The 18,355-nt window shown below is 41.1% G+C and overlaps 1 protein-coding gene across 6 annotated transcripts in view; it reads right to left on the bottom strand.

Moving 5' to 3' along the window:
• MYO1B (myosin IB) overlaps positions 1-18,355 on the bottom strand; it is a 108,678-nt gene that overhangs the window by 76,788 nt on the left and 13,535 nt on the right. For all 6 annotated transcript variants that reach the window (XM_069022003.1, XM_069022002.1, XM_069022005.1 and 3 more), the window contains exons 2-3: positions 16,228-16,368; positions 2,542-2,657 (exon numbers count right to left, since the gene is read on the bottom strand). In XM_069022003.1, coding sequence (XP_068878104.1) covers positions 2,542-2,657; positions 16,228-16,362 — 251 coding nt within the window. In that variant the 5' untranslated portion in view covers positions 16,363-16,368. The remainder of the gene's footprint in view (positions 1-2,541; positions 2,658-16,227; positions 16,369-18,355) is intronic.

Raw genomic sequence — 18,355 nt, 5'->3', positions numbered from 1 at the left:
TACACATCAAAGAAAACTAGGTATGTACATCTCTACAAATCAATGGGAGGTTTCTTACCCTCGTGGCAGAACAAATACCACAAACTGCAATTTGTCTCATGGCATCTCTATATTAAAGTTCCTGAGCCGCTAAAAAAAAAAGGCACCTTGAAGATTGCATGGTCTCTGGGGAAGTGCAGCAACCTCCCTAGACATGCCTGAACCCTGCTTTTAGCAGTGGCCTAAGGCTGCCAGAGCAGTCAACCCTAGAATTAGCTGCAAGCTCCAAGGATAGGATGATGCCAAGGATGGGATGATGCTCCATCCCAAACCCAGTTCTTAGTCCATCCTGACCAGGGGGGTAGGCAAGCAGAATTGGTGAACAGCCCAGGCTTGGCTCCTGCAGGACTATGTGGCCACCCTGCAAGCTCAACTCATCATCTATTAACCAGCATTCAAGGACCAGCTCTAGGTTTGCAGAGTGGACAACTGGACTGGCACAAATCCTTCGGTACAGCACAAGGCACTGCACATTAAAGGGGATGAAAAGTTGTTTAGGCTTGCCAGAGATGGCATAAGGCAGCCTTCCTAGCACTTATTTAATACACCTACAATACTTTCCAAGTATTTCTTAAAGATGGTGAGAAGTCTACCAATTTTAGCAGAGCCTAAAGTGACTCTTCTTGATTCTGCAATTCCCATAAGCCTCTAGAGACAGGTGGGAAGGGAAGCAAGGTCATCATAAACTAAGATAATTTTATATTTCTACAGTTTGGAAATGCTGTATCAGTAATAGAAACCATAACAAAGATTATTTCCTAATTCTTTATTCTTATTTTGTCCACTTAGCAAGAGTCAGAAGACAAAATTCTCACACAGAAGCAATACAAAATAAAGAAAGTTTGTGAAGAGATCATATCTGTCCAAAACAATTTAGGCTTACACTTTACTTGACTTGGGACTCTATCCAAACTTGCAAGGAAAATCTATTGCTATCATGCAGTTGAGACCTCCTGACAAAAGTTAAAAGTCAGTATTTTCTCACTTCAGTCTCCTCCTCTAAAGTGGATTTCTAGTGTTTGGGCTCCCAAAGTCCTTGCTGTGAGGTGGGAAACTGACCATACAATTATTGTCCTTTGTGATGAATGATGTTTATGAAATACTTTTGTACCAAGTTAAGACTCTCATAATACACACAAGAATGACTGCTGACCATTTCTGTTCTGGAAAACCATCTCTCAAGAGAGACAGAAAAATGTGGAGATCAATATATTACTATGTAATTGATTCAAGGTGTAACCAAGTACATATACTGACTTTCAGAATGTCAGACAAAGTTTAACTCACAGATTTTATTTTCAAAATACTCCATCATTTGACAGCAAATTTTATGCAGCTGAACAAAATTAGCAGAGCAGAAAGTTCTTTTAGCAAGGAACTGTGTCAATTTAGCTAGCAATTGTGCTTGCTAAACAAAACTGTGAAGAAAGAAAACCTGAATATAGCCAGAGTTCAGCACCAAGAGGTCCAAGAACTACCAGAAGGTTAGTTGATCTGATTATTGGGCTGTTTCCATTTCAAACAATGTGCCTGGGAGAGTGACAGATGAAACGTTAAGGCAAAATTTAATCAGAACCAAGTAACTTCCAGAAAACTTTCTACACATAATTTTCATTTAACCTAAAAGTTAACACTGAAGGAAGATGCATAAATGTATGGCCCTATTTAGACACTTATCCAGCCACTGATTGCTAAGTCAGTCTCCTGAATTTGTGGCTGTAGAGTCAGGTGCAGCTTCACAACCAGCTGGAAACTCTTCTCCTTCCCAGCATCATGCTGGGGGGAGGAACAGCTGGCTTTAGCCTCACCACTACGACTGGCAAGATAAAATGGTTTCTGCAACATGCAGACCTTGAAGACCACGCACCTTACTCTCAGCCACACCACCCACACCTGCAAACGGCACCTTGTCCTTTTATTCATCCTATTTTAGTTTTAAAATTTGCATTATGCATTTATGGTGCTCTGGCTGTCCTACATGAATGGGCTCATTTCTACCCAGCACAGAGAAGACCAAGGTTTAATTTTCCTACAGTTACCATTCAGACATATCCAACACATTTCTGCATTCATCATGAGAAGGGTTCTTTTCCTTCATTGCACAAAAATAAATTAAGAGTTTCAGATATCAAAAGCAACACTCTGTGATTCAAACATATTTAACACCTCGAGGCTTCCAGGAGGCAGTCTGGACTTTGAAAGAAACAGATTTCCTTGAAAACAGACTGCTTATTTTACAGTGCTGTAATACTGGCTACTGCTAACAATTAGGGGAAATGTTCTGAAATGCACATACCAGGGCCTAAGTGCATGAAAGAGAAAGAGTAACTCATTTTAACTTCACTTTAAAATACGGATGAGCTAATAAAAATTCATTTTGGGGGAGTGGTGGTGTGATTTTCATTTTGGTTGCTTCAATCAACAGATCTTTTGAGGAGAGAGACAGCTGGTACCATCTGTTCCCGGACAAAACGAAAACTAAAATTTCTTTGCTGTACTTACATGTGAGGACTGAGTTCATAAAAGTTTCGGTTTCTGTATTCTTCCACTTTCTCTGGAGTATAAATGGGTAGAGATCTGTAGGGGTTTATTGATATCACCACGCTGCCAATGTACGTCTGTTGAAAGAAAAGAGAATATTACTGTGGATTTTTCTTTTTAACATACTTTTGCTGCTTATATGCTATTTGCCTATTTAATACTTATGTGAAAACAAACAAACAAAAAAGTCTAATTGTAGCAATGAATAAATATGTTCATACATTTTGAAACACCTTTTAGATACTCTCTCTGTTTCTGCATAACTGAAAGCCTCTTATGAACATTTTCTAGAAGAAAGCCCATCGTACTATATTTCTGTGACTAATTCAGTTGGGGGAGGGAAAGGCAAAAGGACACAGATGTTCACAAAGAACTGACTCCATCTGCATGGCAAATGTCACACGAGCTTTGCTGCAGCCCTTGGGCACTCACACCAAACCACGTAAGGCGAGGCTGGCATTGGACTGTGCCCCTCTACCCAAGGAGGAACTTTATGTCACTTTGTCAAAGTCTCAGGCACAGAAGAAACCTGAAGGTGAACAGCCTCTGGCAGGTTTCTGTCAAAGGAGAGATTTAGTGCCAGGGTTCAAGCCAGACAAAGTCCTACCATGATTCCTCAGCAGATGTGAAGTGCAATTTTTATTTCCAGATTCTAAACATGCTCACCACTACCCTTGGAAAGAAAAGGGAGAAATGTGTTGTTTTACTCGGCTAGATCCCATGCACTGCTGGCCTGAAGGAAGACCAATTCTGTACACCATGACTACCATGTCTGCTCATGACAGAATTAACTTGAATTCCTTCAGCCTACTGACAGATATCCCACAGCTTTCTGTGCCTCCCTCCAGCTCCAAGGGCTGCAATCAAACACACTGAGTGGCAAAAAATGCCAAAAGCCCCATTCCATCCTGCCTGCAGATACTGACCAAAGATTAAAAAAACCCCAAGTGTTTGGTATCTCTTTCCACAACTGTAAAATCAATAAATAACACTTGATGGAACATGGTTTTTCAGTAACCAGTGCTCCCTAGGAGGTGTAAATGCTCTACACAAAAGCTGCAGGTTCCCAATACTTAGATTACATTTGCAGTAACTACAGAAGAAAAAAAAACAATATATTTTTTTTAATGTGCTATGGTTCTAAAGGGCTTCTGTGCAGTGATATCTCAGCACCTGACAATCACTATTTGAATTTTTCCCCACAATATTTCTTAGAGAAAAGTACTGTAATTTGCACTTTTAAATGGAAGGAGAGATATGAGAAGGACAAGCTACTGACAAACATGTTCAGTAGAGCATCAAATTACGGCCAGAGCTGCAGTAACAAATGAAAAATATTAATTGCTGCAACCCTTCCATATCTAACTTTCATGTCTAAAGCAATTTCCTGCTAAATGCTACTAAATCTGGTCCTAAGCGAGGAGAGGAATATTTTTAATTTTCCATTGCACACATACACACAGGCAAGCTGTGAACTCACATGGCATTTTCTGTCCCAAACAGAGTGGAATAAACCAGACTGCAGTGATAAAAGAAGTGGCATGAGGTCTCCAGAGACTTCCACCATTCATCCTTGTAGTGTTTCCCACTCCCAGGATGGATCAGAAGCAGCCACTGCTGACAATTCACCGTACAACAGCCGCCACAGTGAAGCACAGTACTTCACTAAGTGGGCTCAAGACTCACCATTTCTAAGCAACACACACTTCCTCCTCTCCCTTCAACTGGCCAGAAACCTCCTGTAAAACATTTCCCCCCATGCATTCGAGCCCAGTACAGAGCCAATACCCCCAGACAGGCTGGTTGCACCCCAAAAGCCTGTGCCCAGTGCTGTGAGGGGGAGTGGGGTTGCACCCCGGCAGAGGGACAGCTCCAACCTGCCCTGCACCACAACCCAGAGGGAAGTGCCCCCAACCATTCAGATGCTGAGATCAACCCACAACAATTGAGAGATTTGCTTCTTTCAAGCACACACCGCAGTGTGTGCTTATGTACATGTTCTTCAAATAAAGAAAAAATTGTTCTAGTTTTGTGGTCATCCTCCCCCCACGGAGGAAAGCATTTTCCAACTATGGATAATCTCTTTGGCTGAACAAGATGAAAATGCTAAAATTGCCTTTCTACAGTGTTTACTTTGCTCTCTCTCAGCACATGCGGCCTTGGCAATTTGCAAATCTGCAGATTCCTGGCAAGAGTAACAGATGCCCAAGAGTAAGAAGCTTTCTAGTCTTCCCAAGTGCATGGATACCCCAATTAGGACTCTTCTCTGATAAAACATTAATAAATTGTTTCCTGCTAAATCTGAGGAATTTGCGAGTTCAGCCTCTTGTGAAACCACTGTTGCAAAGTATCAGCAGGAGAGAGATGAAGGCCAAATCTTGAACATTGTATTTTGAAACATGAATTCTTTGGAACACAAAGACTTGTCCCTATTCTGCTACCATAATAGCATACAATTTAATTGCTAAGTTCCTTGAAGTACCCTGGGACATCAAGATAAAGACGACTGAAAGTGAAAACCTTGATTTTTAATTTTGAATAGAGGCATTTAAATGAGATTTATTTAGAACCATGCCTTCATAGCTAAGTACTGCTTAGAAAATGTATTTTGGGAATTCAAGTCAGCTCTTTACTGTCAGACACGAGCAAATACGGACCATTTCCTAAAATACTAATATTTCAAAAGGTCAAATGGCTATATTGAAACAAAGACATACTCCAATCCATTTTAAACACCAAGCCAAAGTGTGCCAAGAAGTCGTTGGGTTTGTTGCAAAGCTGCTTACAAGAATTAATACATTTCCTCTTCTGAAAATGCCAATCTCTCAAAGCTGATGCCTAATAGCTACTTGCTACTGGTGGTCTGTGAGATTCCACATAACAGGGATAAACAGATCCGGAAAATAGCTTTCCCACATAACATCTGTCTTCCCACCAGAACCCTATTATAAACAAACAAAATAAATGGCTTAAATCCTTGAGCGAGTGACAAGCACAGAAACATTCCAGTGCTGAAAGCAGAACGCCCAAGAGTAGTGGGAGACCATACCACAGCACCCCAGGGATGAAAGAGATTCTTGAATTTCCCTGCTTAAAGACAAAAATGAAACCCCAGAAGAGTGGCCTCATGATGATGGATGTGCAGAATACAGTCAGGAGGTTTGATTTCTTTCTTGGTTTGACACAGTCTTGTTACGCAAGTTTGGATGAGATCTGCTGTATCCTCAAGTTTTGCTAACTAGACTGTTGATAACACTCCTTCCTCCCAATTCCTATGTTGTTGCAACTCACAAAGGCAAATTCTGTGTTTGCTCAGAGCACAAAGTAAAAGGACTCTCACTCATCGTTTGTCAGTGCATCTCTCATGTAGCGTGGCGACACTGTAAGGGGCAAAAACATCAGCTTCAGAACAGAGCATTCAAATTTCTATCAGCTTAAATGACAACACATTCTGCATTCTCCACCAAAACAACACATAAAGCTCATTTATGTTCAGTTAAGGGGTTAACACCTCAAGCAGGAAGAAAATTCCAAATTCCAATTCAACTGGAGAAGCTGTTAATGTTTGTCACACATCACCTCTAAATACTGGTCGAGATGCAATGACCAAGAAAGACCCTTTGACGTCCCACTTTCTCCCCCTAGTACTGGAAGCCAATGTAACCACTTGGGGCAAGATACTAGTGCTACTTCGAGTTTATAGGCACCATGCAAGGCATTCTGAGCCTTTCTAACCCAAGCAGACTGGCTTAAGTAAAAGCCTCAAATAGCAAGTTGATGAGGCTTTTGCTGCTTGTGAGAAATGTACAGGCAGCAGCCTCTTCCCAGTCAAGGGCTAGAGAAAGTCATTGCTATAAACTGGACATTTTCAGCTGAGAGGTTGCAGAAACCTTACAGTGAGCCCAGTGAAAGGTCCCCAAACACCTCTGCAGCCAGGGCACACAAGCACTGCAGTGAAATCTGATGCACAAGATAGAGGCAGCACAGGCCAACCCAAGAAGCGGATCCTTTAAAAGACCACTAGTACAACTTATGGGAGAATACTTCACACCCTGGGATACAGTATATTAATAAAGCTATTTTTTCCCCTGTCAAAGTTAGACTTGCAATGCCTCAAGGGCCAGAAGAGAGAAGATTGCATCTGCAGAAGCCCAGGAACATGACCGACAACAGCTGAGGCTGCAGCACAGAAGTTGTACAGCTGGGGCTGTCAAAAAGTCCGCTCGGTATCCTTAAAAGCTTTTCTGGGTCTGTGGCAATCTCTGCCAAGCAACCTTCTGCAGAGTTTAAAATCATTAAACATCTAACAGCTCTGCTGCAAGCCTTCTGGAATTGTACCCTACATCCCTTTTGTCAGCTCTGCTAAAAACAAACCCACTGCTTCTTACCTCTTGTAGGCTGTAACAGCCCAGAGAAGTTGCTGCTGCACACAAGTCAGTTCTGCTGTAAAATGCCCCAAGCACTAATGTACTGAGTGCACTGAATTCCCAGGGGCCAACAAGGTTTCTCTCCATTTATTTGTTAAACTTTGGAGCACAGAAACAGAAAACAAAGAAATTTTAGTAAAATAAGATTGCTAGTGTGTATTCTTCCATATTTTAATACTCCAGGTATATATAATGCACATTCCTTTAGTAATGGCTATGCTCAAGTAATCATTTGGTTCCTACAACTTTGAAGCGTTTCAGATCATGCCACCAAAACTATTCATTGAAATGAGAGCTAAACAAGGAAGATCAAAGAAAAGTGTGACTAGATTTTATTGGAATTAATCCACAACCAAAGCTTGCCCAGCACTGTTTTCATTGTGGTAGGGGAGGGCTGTGTTTTGGTTTTGAGGGTTTTTTTTTAATGTGACACATGAAAATTATATTTCTAATATAATATTCATTTTCCTTTGTATTTGCCTGACCTACTGCAGTTCTGGATCTTGCCAATTCATAAGCACGTGTGCCGCTGCACGTTCAGAACAGCTGAGGCCAAGGAGATGGCAGAGGAAGCCTGTACTTACACGTTCTAAGTTTTTTGAGCTGTCTCAATCTCAAACAGAGCCTGGCAAATTTAAAACTGCAACTTCACTCTATAATGAAGTTTCCCGTTTTAATAAACATTACCAGCTAGATCAGTACTGTATTACAATATCACCTATTACTTGAACAATGATTTGTGCACTCAAATTTGTTTTACATTGTGGTTGGCCACAACAAAACAGTTAAATGCACTGTGCCTCTGGTCCATTGTGTTTTTTCAGGTTGGTAACACAAAGTTGCAAGAGATGATGTTTGAAAAGAGTAAGGAAAAGAGTAACACCAAGAGTAAAAGCAAAACCACCTGAGCCCATTGCTTTTTCTGGGGCTTTGGTTTACTGTATTCCAGTGTATGGCAATGGAGGTGTTTGTATTCCTTGGTGGAGAGGGATGGGCTGGGTACTTGAAAAAGACAAACAAATAAACAAACAAACGAGGATTTCATCCTGTAACACTCCAGGGTTTGCCAGTGCCATTTCACAACAGCACATACAAAATAAACTCTACCTGTGATCCAAGCTGAGCAGCTGCACTTCAGGTTGAGGCAGTGCTGCGCTAAAGCTGCTTGTGCTTCAGTGATCTGGGAGCTTGAGCAGAGAAAGATATCACTGGATTTCTGAACAAACACAGCCTACTCTCCATGATGATGAAAACTCTCTTGCTCAAGCCCACCTTCCCAGAAACAGACTTTTAGTCCCAGAAACATAGTGGACAAAGTCTGTATGTTGTAATAGAAAAATACTCCATCCTGGTAAGCTATTCTGTGTGCTTAATGCAGTTATTAACCAGGATAGGCACCCTTGTAAAACCTGGACGGGAAAGTAAAGGCTGTAAAAAAACTACTCAGAAGAACAGTGGATGAGTTCCTGAAACTGAGAAGGGAAAAACATTCAAGGAAAATAAGAAACTGAGGAGACAAAATAACAGTCCTGTACCAAGTACATTGATGGCTGATATAAGAAAACAAAGCTCAGATAGGTCAGACAAAGGCAGAAGCCTACATCCATATCCCAGAGCAAACACTCACAACACAGGCAACCTATGTCAAAGAGGATAACCACACTGCTAAAATAATCTTCTATATGGGCTTGATCCTGCAAGCCACTGTGCAAACAGCAGCAGTCTGGACAAGCTGTGGGCAACCCACACTGGCCAGGATCAAGCCCTTAACAACACTGCAAGCCCTTAACAACACTGCCCTGAAGTAAGAGCAGATCATTTTGCCAGGGAAAGACACCCATACAGCAAGTTGGAGCGAGTACTTGAGTGGATGCATGAGCACAGATTATCAGGTTTCTCTTCTGAGTTTCTTGAGGGCACAGAAATCTCTGCCCTGCTCACTGAACTTTGCTGCTAACCTCAATATCATTATGACATACTTGGGTGTTACTATTAATGAAGCAGACTAATCCTCTCTGCTGGTCTCCTCTCTGGCTACATTGGGATGATTTATACAAACAGAGTTTCTACACACCATGCAAATATAGGCAAAACCTGTAAATACATGATGAGGAAGACAACCCAAAGGTTGACAGGAGAAATTTTCAAGACAGCATTTAAACACCCCCGAACATCAGTGCTTGCCCACTTTTCAAAAGATAAAGACTTGTTTTCACAAGCAAACAGGAGCTGGAGAGTGGATAGGTCTGTGCCAATAAACCATTGGTGAAAACATTACCAAGAGCATTCACTCAAAAATGTTCCATTATTTCTGTACAAATAAAATGTGAGGGGAGAGAAGGGGAACCTTCTGCCTTGTTGCATCCAAGGCTAACCTATGCTCTTCAGGGTGAAAGCCGTGTTTTTACAGCACTTGGACACTTTTGCTTCTATTTCTGTCATTTGTCAATCTTTCATTAATCTTCCTTTTGTGTTTTAGTTTCATATAACAGCACTGAAACCAACAATAAATGCCCCAAATGTCATCATCACCTTAGTGAAGAAACACATAGTATTTTGAGACAAAGCCAATACCATAACTGGAGGCATTTCCTACACTTTCTCCTCTCTTTTTTCAAAGCATCACATCAGAGGCAAAAAAAAGAAAGGGTGTGTAGGGGAGGAGAAGACCCCTACATACATGCCACCAAATGCATACAGTTTTCTGTGATCCTCATTATTGTTTTCTTGCTCCTTCATGCAAATACAGCATGCAGCCCTACAAACAGTGCCTCAAACGCAAGGCTCAGCATCCTGGGAGCCGTACAAAAAGGAAAGGAAACAAAGCATTGCCTTGAGATAAATAACTCTCCTCCCACGAAGCACTTCAAGGTAAAAAGCAGCCAACCTGCTGCCTCTGAGAATCTTTACTCCTGACTCTGGGCAAGTTATAAAGTTTGTTTTGCCAGAGCAGGCTGATGTGAAGGGCCAAAGGACCCACAGGATTTTTATCTAGATAACAAGCAAAACAAGATTTGCAGGGAGGCAGAATACTTCTTAGGCCACAAGCTATCACAGCAAAAGATGTGCCTTGGGCACACAAGCCTTTCTTCATATCTGAAGAAGCAGCAGGCTTGAAAGTCTTAGCCTGTGGCAGCTGCAACAATATTATTACTACAACCCAGTAGCTTCCCTCAAAGGGCAAAACTGTTGAGGCACTGATGGGAAAATTGCTCAAATTGACACAGGCATTCCCCAAGAGAGGAAGAGAAGGAGATGGGAGGAAACTCAGGTCCCCTGGGCTCCCATCACAGGCAGATGGATGGCTGCTCTGATCCAACTCTCAAATCACCCTGCCTTTAAGAAGCTGGTCAGCCACCGCACCTGCCACTGCTTGAACTCCCAAAGGAAGACCAGAACCCAGGCTGGACTCGCTGGATAAACTCAAGTAAATACATGAAAGTACAAGAGAGCAGGGTCAGATCTGGCAGGAGGAAAGGCTCTTCTGCGTGTTGCTGCAGGAGCAGCAAAGCACAGTCCTGCTACCAGCCAGCACACACGCAGCTAGGGCGTACCCAAAAACCACAGGGGACAACAACCCTCACCCAAACCTAACAAAGGACCCCACCTGGCCTCAACAACAACATTTTAAAGGTGAACATGACCATGCTGGCATCAGGAGGTAATGAAATTGAGAATAAAATTGAACTTCAGCAATCACTCAGTTACTACTACCACACAGATTTTCCCAGCAAGCTGCATTTGTGTATCCCAATACCACAAGCCTCTCTTCTTCACAGCAGCAATGGGATGGTCACACAAGGCTAATGCAGACCAGAACAACTGGCCTCATTCACATAATTCTGTTCCCTACCCTGTTCTTGCAAACGTAGCATCTGGAATACCAGGTATGAGTGCAGCAGGAACAAAGCCACTGTGCTTGACAGCAATTCAGTGAAGTCCTAAATAATCTAAGGTAGCTGAAAATGGGATGAATCAATAGTATAGACAGACACCATGCAGTAAAGGCAAGTCAAAACCAGAAAGGCTAACCCTAAAATATTAAAGCAATAGAGATTAACAGGCAGCAGCTCAGTCTACGAAACAAGCACACCACAATGGCCATGCCATCAGAAGGCAGCCACGACGATGGTACCTCAAACAGATAAAACAGAGTTATTACCCTGGAATGACAAATATTTAATGTTTCAGTGATAAAACAACAAATGTTCAGTAACATAAGACTGCTGCTGCCCAAAGCAGCCCACAAACTCCACGCACCAGAAAATACAAATTAAACGCTGACATCAGAGAAAGATTGTTTTGTTGTAAGAACAAAAAGCAAACAAACATTTTCTTGTAAGGAACAAAATGTTGACCTCTGCAAATTTGGGAAGACTTCAAGAAACAACATAGCTGTGGGGAAAAATGTGCAGGGCAGCAGAATAAAGCCATATCTGACCTCTAAAGGCTGACTCCTGTGAGTCTACACAGCTCCACTCCCCTCCAGACTCCTCACACCTCCCTTGACACTTCCACATGCCTCACAAAGCAACAAACCCAGTATAAAAATAAGTTTCAGACCAGTACAAATACTACATTTTATCCAAAATCTCTACCATTCATGAGTCACTGTAAATGCACATATAGACAGATGCCCCCTCCCAAACTACAAAGGAAAAATAATTGCTGAGCTGGATTGGGCGAGCATATTTCAGCCAACTTAGAAAAAACCCCAAAACTTTAAGAGGGGGAGTTCAAGAGAACAAGTCAAAAATTCACCAATCACACACAAACTGAACTTTATGAATGTATTTAAAGTTTTCCATGTGGTCTGCAGGTCACACATTTTAACCGCACAAACTGCTCCCTGAAACCTTCAAATAATCAACATTGTGGGATTCTTTCCTACTTGCTAATGCATTGCCCATGAGCCACATTTTACTTTGTAAAGCTAACGAAAGACTCCCACGGGCTTTTGTTACCAACAGTTACAGAAAAGAACTTTTGTGGAAGAGCGATGAAAATTTTATCAATGTAAAGTTTAAGAGTTGCAAAAACAATATAATAAACAATTACAGCTTTCTAATGAGATTTTTCTTGGTCAGACATACCTCAGACATTTCCAGACATGACTAAACTTTAAGATTCCCATTTCCAATTAACACGTGTTACCCAACAAACCCTCCCCCCCACCAAAGCCACTCAGCATGAGATTACTGCAGAATCTGATGGTCTTTAGCAGAATATTTGGCCTAACTCCAGCTCCACCAGCCTTCATGCTTATTTTTATAGGCACAGCCTCCAGCTTCACACTCTAGTGTGTAACACAACACCCAAGTCTATTAAACTTTCCACCAAATACACATAAAATTGAACAACAGGTAATCAAGCCACAGTCTGTTCCCTCAGTCTTATCGAGGGAAGTCATTGCCCTGCTTGCACCACGGCATGAAACTGCCCAATGTTCTTGAAAGGCTTACAGTGAATGTGCCTGGGATGATACAAAAGGACCATCAGAGGATCCAGACCTAAATGCTTTTGCAAAGGGAGCTCTTATGGAGAAGATCTAGAGTTTCAAAGGGGCAAATGGAGCTGGCACCTGGATCTCCAACATCAAATATTCAGCATCAAACATAACAACTGTGAAAGAGACTAGAAAAGGCAAAAAAATCTTCTAGTGGAATGAGCCCAACTATCTTGTCATCTTTGGCTGTGGGGAAGGGAGAGGTTTGGCATTGTTCACTGATAGCTCGATCTGACTCTCACATTTCACAGAATCACAGAAGCGTTTGAGTTGGAAGGAATATTTAAAGGTCTGTAGTCCAATGCCCTCTGCAATGAGCAGGGACATCTCCAACTAGACCAGGTTGCTCATAGCTCAACCCCATGCTGACCTTCAATGTTTCTGGGGATGGGGCACCTATCACCTTTCTGGACAACCTGTTGTGTTTCACTATCCACATCATAAAAACTTTTCTTGTTTATTATCTAGTCTAAATCTACTCTCTTTTAGTTTCAAACCAGTATCCCTCATCCTATCGCAACAGGCTTTACTAAAAAGTTTGTGCCCACTTCTCTTGTAAGCCCCCTTTGTGCGTTTACCTACCCAAGACTGGCAAACACAATCGTGCAGCATCCAGCCAACCTTACAGCACCTTCAAAGCTATCCATGTTACAGGTCTCATTCCTCACAACAAACCCTTTCGAAGGTTATAAGTGCAACTCCCTTTTAAAACTAACATATGTAGCACAGACACAGCCTTCAGACTGCAGGAAACAGCTTAGAAACCCATGTTGGGTAAGACTGGCTTGCTGCAGCTTGACTTTGTTCTTTAAACTTGGACACAACTTCTGGTAATGCCTGCAGTGGAGCACTGATGTGAGGGCTGAACTTCAGCCCACAGCTGAGCCATTAAAGAACAAATCCATTCCTAGTGCCTTCTGGAAGGATCCTGAGAGGTCAATTTCTGTATGTAGCTTGTCAGAGCAGCAGAAATCTGCAGTCTTGGTTAAGCACCAACAACAGCTCTTTAATAGTGAAATTTGGTTTCCCCAGAATGCAAACTACAGATTTTACATGGTAAAACAAGCCCTGCTTCCAGGTGTAACAGAGGCTTCACCGTCCTTATCAGAGTCTAAAAGCAGAAATGCAAAGTGTAGTTGCCATGAGTGAGAAGAGAGTTGGTGGCAACAAGGAGAAAGTAGAGAAGAGTTTGTACTTGAAAATTGACGTGGTTGTTACACTGAGCACCATTCCAGCTGTTACTGTGTTACAAGTTTTCTAAAATATGCAACAGAGGCATGAAAATTTGCAATGCAGCAAAATTCAACTGATATGGAGAGGAGACAATACTCTCAAGTGATTTGGTAAATAAAACCATGCAGCATCACAAGCCAAGTAACTTGCATACTTGGTAGCAGCATGTGGCACAGGTATAAACATCCCTTTTTTCCACCATAGTATGTCATGAATGTTTTAATACTTGCAAAGATCTGCAACATTTGGCCTTCATATTGTGATTTCACACACAGAGCTTGTAAGACCTTAAAAAAACAGGTCTTCCCACCTGCAAGCCAAAGGATCCTACATTGCTAGGGAAAAGTGACACCTGGTATCACCTACCAAAGCACACAATACAGATAATTACATTGCACATCAGTGCCAGGTGCAACAGAATCAGAAACTGGGGGAAATACATCACTGTCTCCCTCTCAAAGAACTGTGCATTTGAACACATGTTGTCAGCTAGCTCATAACAGCAGATAAAAACAAAACAGAATACTCATTTCCCATTCAAACCAATTTCTTTCAAGAAAAAACATCCAGTCTGAATTAAGCAGAAACATGTAATTAAATACTTTGCAATCCATAGTAGTTACAGAAAAGAAGAAAAAAAGAAACCAAAAAATCCCCTTGAGAAATCCAATCCCATAAGATTTATAGCAATCCTTCACAAGAAACTGCATAGTCCAGGGTGCCCTCACAGAACAGGTTTGTATCTTTAACGCTCTAATTAAAACTTTCAACTATGACCCAAAGATTGGGCTGCATGGTACTGCCTTCTTTAATCTCCAGGCAAATAGCTCTCTTTCCTTTTCCTTCATACTTTCTTAAGTGGAATGAGATGATTTGGTATCACCCACTGTTACTGTAGCCATTAGGAACAGAGTATTAACCCCAAAACTGATGTGGAACATGTTAAGTATACAAGCCACTGACCAGAAAAAAAAACCCTCTGAATCCTAGGAGCAGCAGCCACTGCAGTTGTTTAAAATGAAGGATTTGCCAGAAGCAGGATGAAAGAGCAGAAAAGAGAAGTCTGATATCAACCTGCCTGTATCAACGTCCAAGGGTTATCCACAGGGAACAGAATACATCGTCAAGGAACAAGGAAAATTTAAGACACAAAGTTTTGCAAATGTAACTCTCAAGGGTATAAGGAAAGCTGGAAAAAAAAGTGATATTTTTCTGAATCATTGTGGAAAAAAATGTTTCCACAAATATACATTGTTTTAGTTTCTTCCTCAACAAGGTTTTCATGGATACTGAGAGTCCTTGTCTTAATTTTCTCTTTAATTTAAATTGTCAGCACAACCTGAAGGACAAATCAGTGGAGATGACACAACAGCAGTTAGGAGCAACTGTGTATTACCAACCTAATGTCTCCAGAAAAGGGAGCAGGCCTGGTTGAGCAGGAAAATTGAGATGTGACAGACAATGAATAGCAGAGGTACAAAAGCACAGACTATAACTAAGGGATAGAAGAAGCAAACAAAAACAGCACAGATCCTTCCATACCTCCTTCCATTCTGCAGTATAATGAAACCATGATAGTCCAAATGCTTAGCAAGAATGAAAAATATAATCACACTAAAAATTAAAAATGGGGGGAAGACTAAATTATAATGAAGTACAGAACACTTACTTGATTGTAGTAAGCTGCAGACACAATTGCTTGCAGATCATAGCTATACTTTGCCTTTAATATTTAGGCTCACCAGCAGCCTTGGCAAGTCTCTACAAACCATTAAGTTCACACAGCCTAAGCAGTATAACAGATACAATACCGTGCACACTTTAGCAGAAGTGGAACAAAGAGATGAAGCAGGAAATGAAAGGCTTAACTGGAATCACAATTTGCCTCTTCATTCCCTGCCTGTTTCAACTGCCAGTTCACAACATCTCTCCTGTTGATCATCACTCAGAGATTAATATGCCTGAAGACTTTGATTATTTCCACACATATCCAAGCTCACTGTATCTAGTTTAAAATCCAACCATTTTAATAAACACAATGCTTTTGCAAATCAAAGATAGCAGGCAACATTTAAGTTAGCCTTAGCATGTTCCAAGAATGTTTTGTTTCTACTTCAGCCTGCTCTAACATCCTGGAAGAGCCTTCCCTGTAAGTGAATTATTTATAACTGCAAATGCCCTCTGAAAACAGGAGCATCGAAGTTACTGTCAGCAGCAGTTCTGGAACAGTTCTTTATGAAAATCAGAGGTCCCCCGTGTTGTGCAATGGGGACAAAGAAAAAGAAAAAATATCCCAGATGGGAAAGATCAAGTGCAAAGAATGCAGTACAGGAAAGACTACAGCACAAGTAAGGTTTAAAACATCCCTAATACAACAGATAATGTTCAGGCATTCAGTCTGTGTGTATCCTTAAAAATGAACACAGTGTAAGAATGACAGCATAGCTCCCCATAGGATGTTATTTCTTAACATATACTCACATAAACTTCATTGTGATCAAAGCGCTTCTTCAGGTTATTGATGAACGAATCTTCATTAAGTGGCTCTAAAAGAACCATATCTCCCACCCCTATCATGTCGTCTAAAAGTGACGTCTTGACCTCCATTTTGGCCATTTTGTCCTGGGAAAAACAAAAAAAGCAAGAATAAAACAAACAGCAAAGGTTAGCTCAAGGTTATTCTAATTATTCACAGGAATTCTCTAGTTATTCACAGGAATTCTCTAGTAACACTACTTTAGGAGTAAAAGTTAAAAATCCATCAAAGAACACTACATTAAAATGATGTTTCCAAGGAACATTCTCAAAGTCATTCCATCTACCCAGGCAATCCACGCGATTCCAAAATTTAACTCCTAATAGTCAACAATGCCTTCTGGTCCACTGTACATGAAACATGAAACTCCTAGAAACAGGAATGAAGATTCCAGTGGGCATCACAGCCAGATTACTTGGACGACTTCAACACAAAGTTCAAGTGCATGCAAACCCATGTTTTATCGAAAGCTTCATCAGGATCTCCAAACTAGGGTTTAAATTTGCCAACACCTTAATCTGAATTTCTTTTTCACCCTTAACTTGCATTTCTCAAACTCCATCAATATTGAAATGGAAACCAACTCAGTGAACCCACTCAGAGACAAAAAACACCCTATTTGATCTTAGTTCATGAACCCTGGATTCTAAAGTGCCTGTATTCCAGTACAGTGCTGGGTTTGGCTACATGAAGCTACCAAATGACTTCATTCACTTGTAATTTTGCTGCTTGAGAGAACATTTTCACAGGGCAGTGACGGAGACTCTGCATCAATATAACCAAAGTGGCAAAAGTCAGAAGAGGGTCTTGAACAGGGGAACAGGATCAAACAAAGTAAGCAAGTCTGATAAAGGAAGTCATTTAGATGAAGAAGTCAAGGTCAGGCCAAAACTTGGCACTTATTTGATCTTCCCAGCCTTTTATCCCCCCGATCCAAATGCTGGAGAAGATTACTGAGCTCCTCAAGAACTCCAGGCACATAGTTACTGCTTTCAGCTTTTGTGAGGAGACTGAAAAATGGATGGATTCACAGCAGCAGCCAGTGAACAGGGAACCAGAGGTGAGAGAACAACTTTGCTGACCACACAAACCAAGGACCAGCCACTGAACAGCTACAGCTACACAAAACAACAGCTCAACTTCACCAGTCAGCTGTCACCTCCCAGCCACGGAATGTTATCAGGCTGTCCTTGTTTCCCCTATCCCTGCTGCACATTTTAATTCTAATTTTTCTTGTTTCCCCCAATGCCATTGAGCAGCTATTACCTTATATAATCAGTGCTACCTTGCCATAGTAGCTCTCCATCAGATAACTAATTTAAAACAAGTAAAGCCTTTTACCTCTCCCTTCTGCCTGCTGCCACTACTTTACTAAAAATTATTTGATGTTTTTCATCAGTGAGTGACATTTGAGGGATTTTAGATCAAGACTTAAGTCTTGCTTGATGTTTTTCCAAATTCAACGAAGAGAAGTGCAGCTCCACAGGCAGCTAACAGAGAGATACAAAAAGATCCCCAAAACCTGAACCAAGCCTGGGAATTACTAGAAATTCACATGGAAATGCAAAAACAGTGCTGAACTATGGTAACCAACCAAAGCTGAGTCAACTCTGCTAAGCAAACAAAAGAGCATTTATTTTAAACAGAAACACTGGACAAATATTTTTGTAGAGAAAGATACTTTTATTCTTAAAAATTCACCTCTCTGACTCACCAAAAAAATTTTAAACATTCATAGAATCTTTTCAGAGGTATCACTTTAACTTCTGCATCCCATTAAGACAAATTATTTAAACTACCAGTCTTCTTCAGTGACCGAATTACTTACCATACAGCAACTAATGCTCAAATAATTTGTGAAGGCTGAAAAAATAAAACCCTTCTCAAATATGGAACTTATTAAATAATGGCTTTGTGGCCAAACATATAAAAAAAGCCAACACAAAAATCCTAATAAGGGCAATTTAAACCTAAAATTTAAGTTCTAAGTACTATACCTCATTTACCATTGTGAAATTACATACCACCTACCACACTTCATGCATCACTGCTTGGGAATTTCAAGAGCAAGAG

The sequence above is a fragment of the Aphelocoma coerulescens genome, chromosome 7 (genome assembly GCF_041296385.1).
Source record: "Aphelocoma coerulescens isolate FSJ_1873_10779 chromosome 7, UR_Acoe_1.0, whole genome shotgun sequence".
Taxonomy (NCBI): Eukaryota; Metazoa; Chordata; class Aves; order Passeriformes; family Corvidae; genus Aphelocoma; species Aphelocoma coerulescens.
The sequence above is the reverse complement of the archived record's forward strand: the minus strand, read 5'-3'. Positions and strand labels throughout refer to the sequence as shown.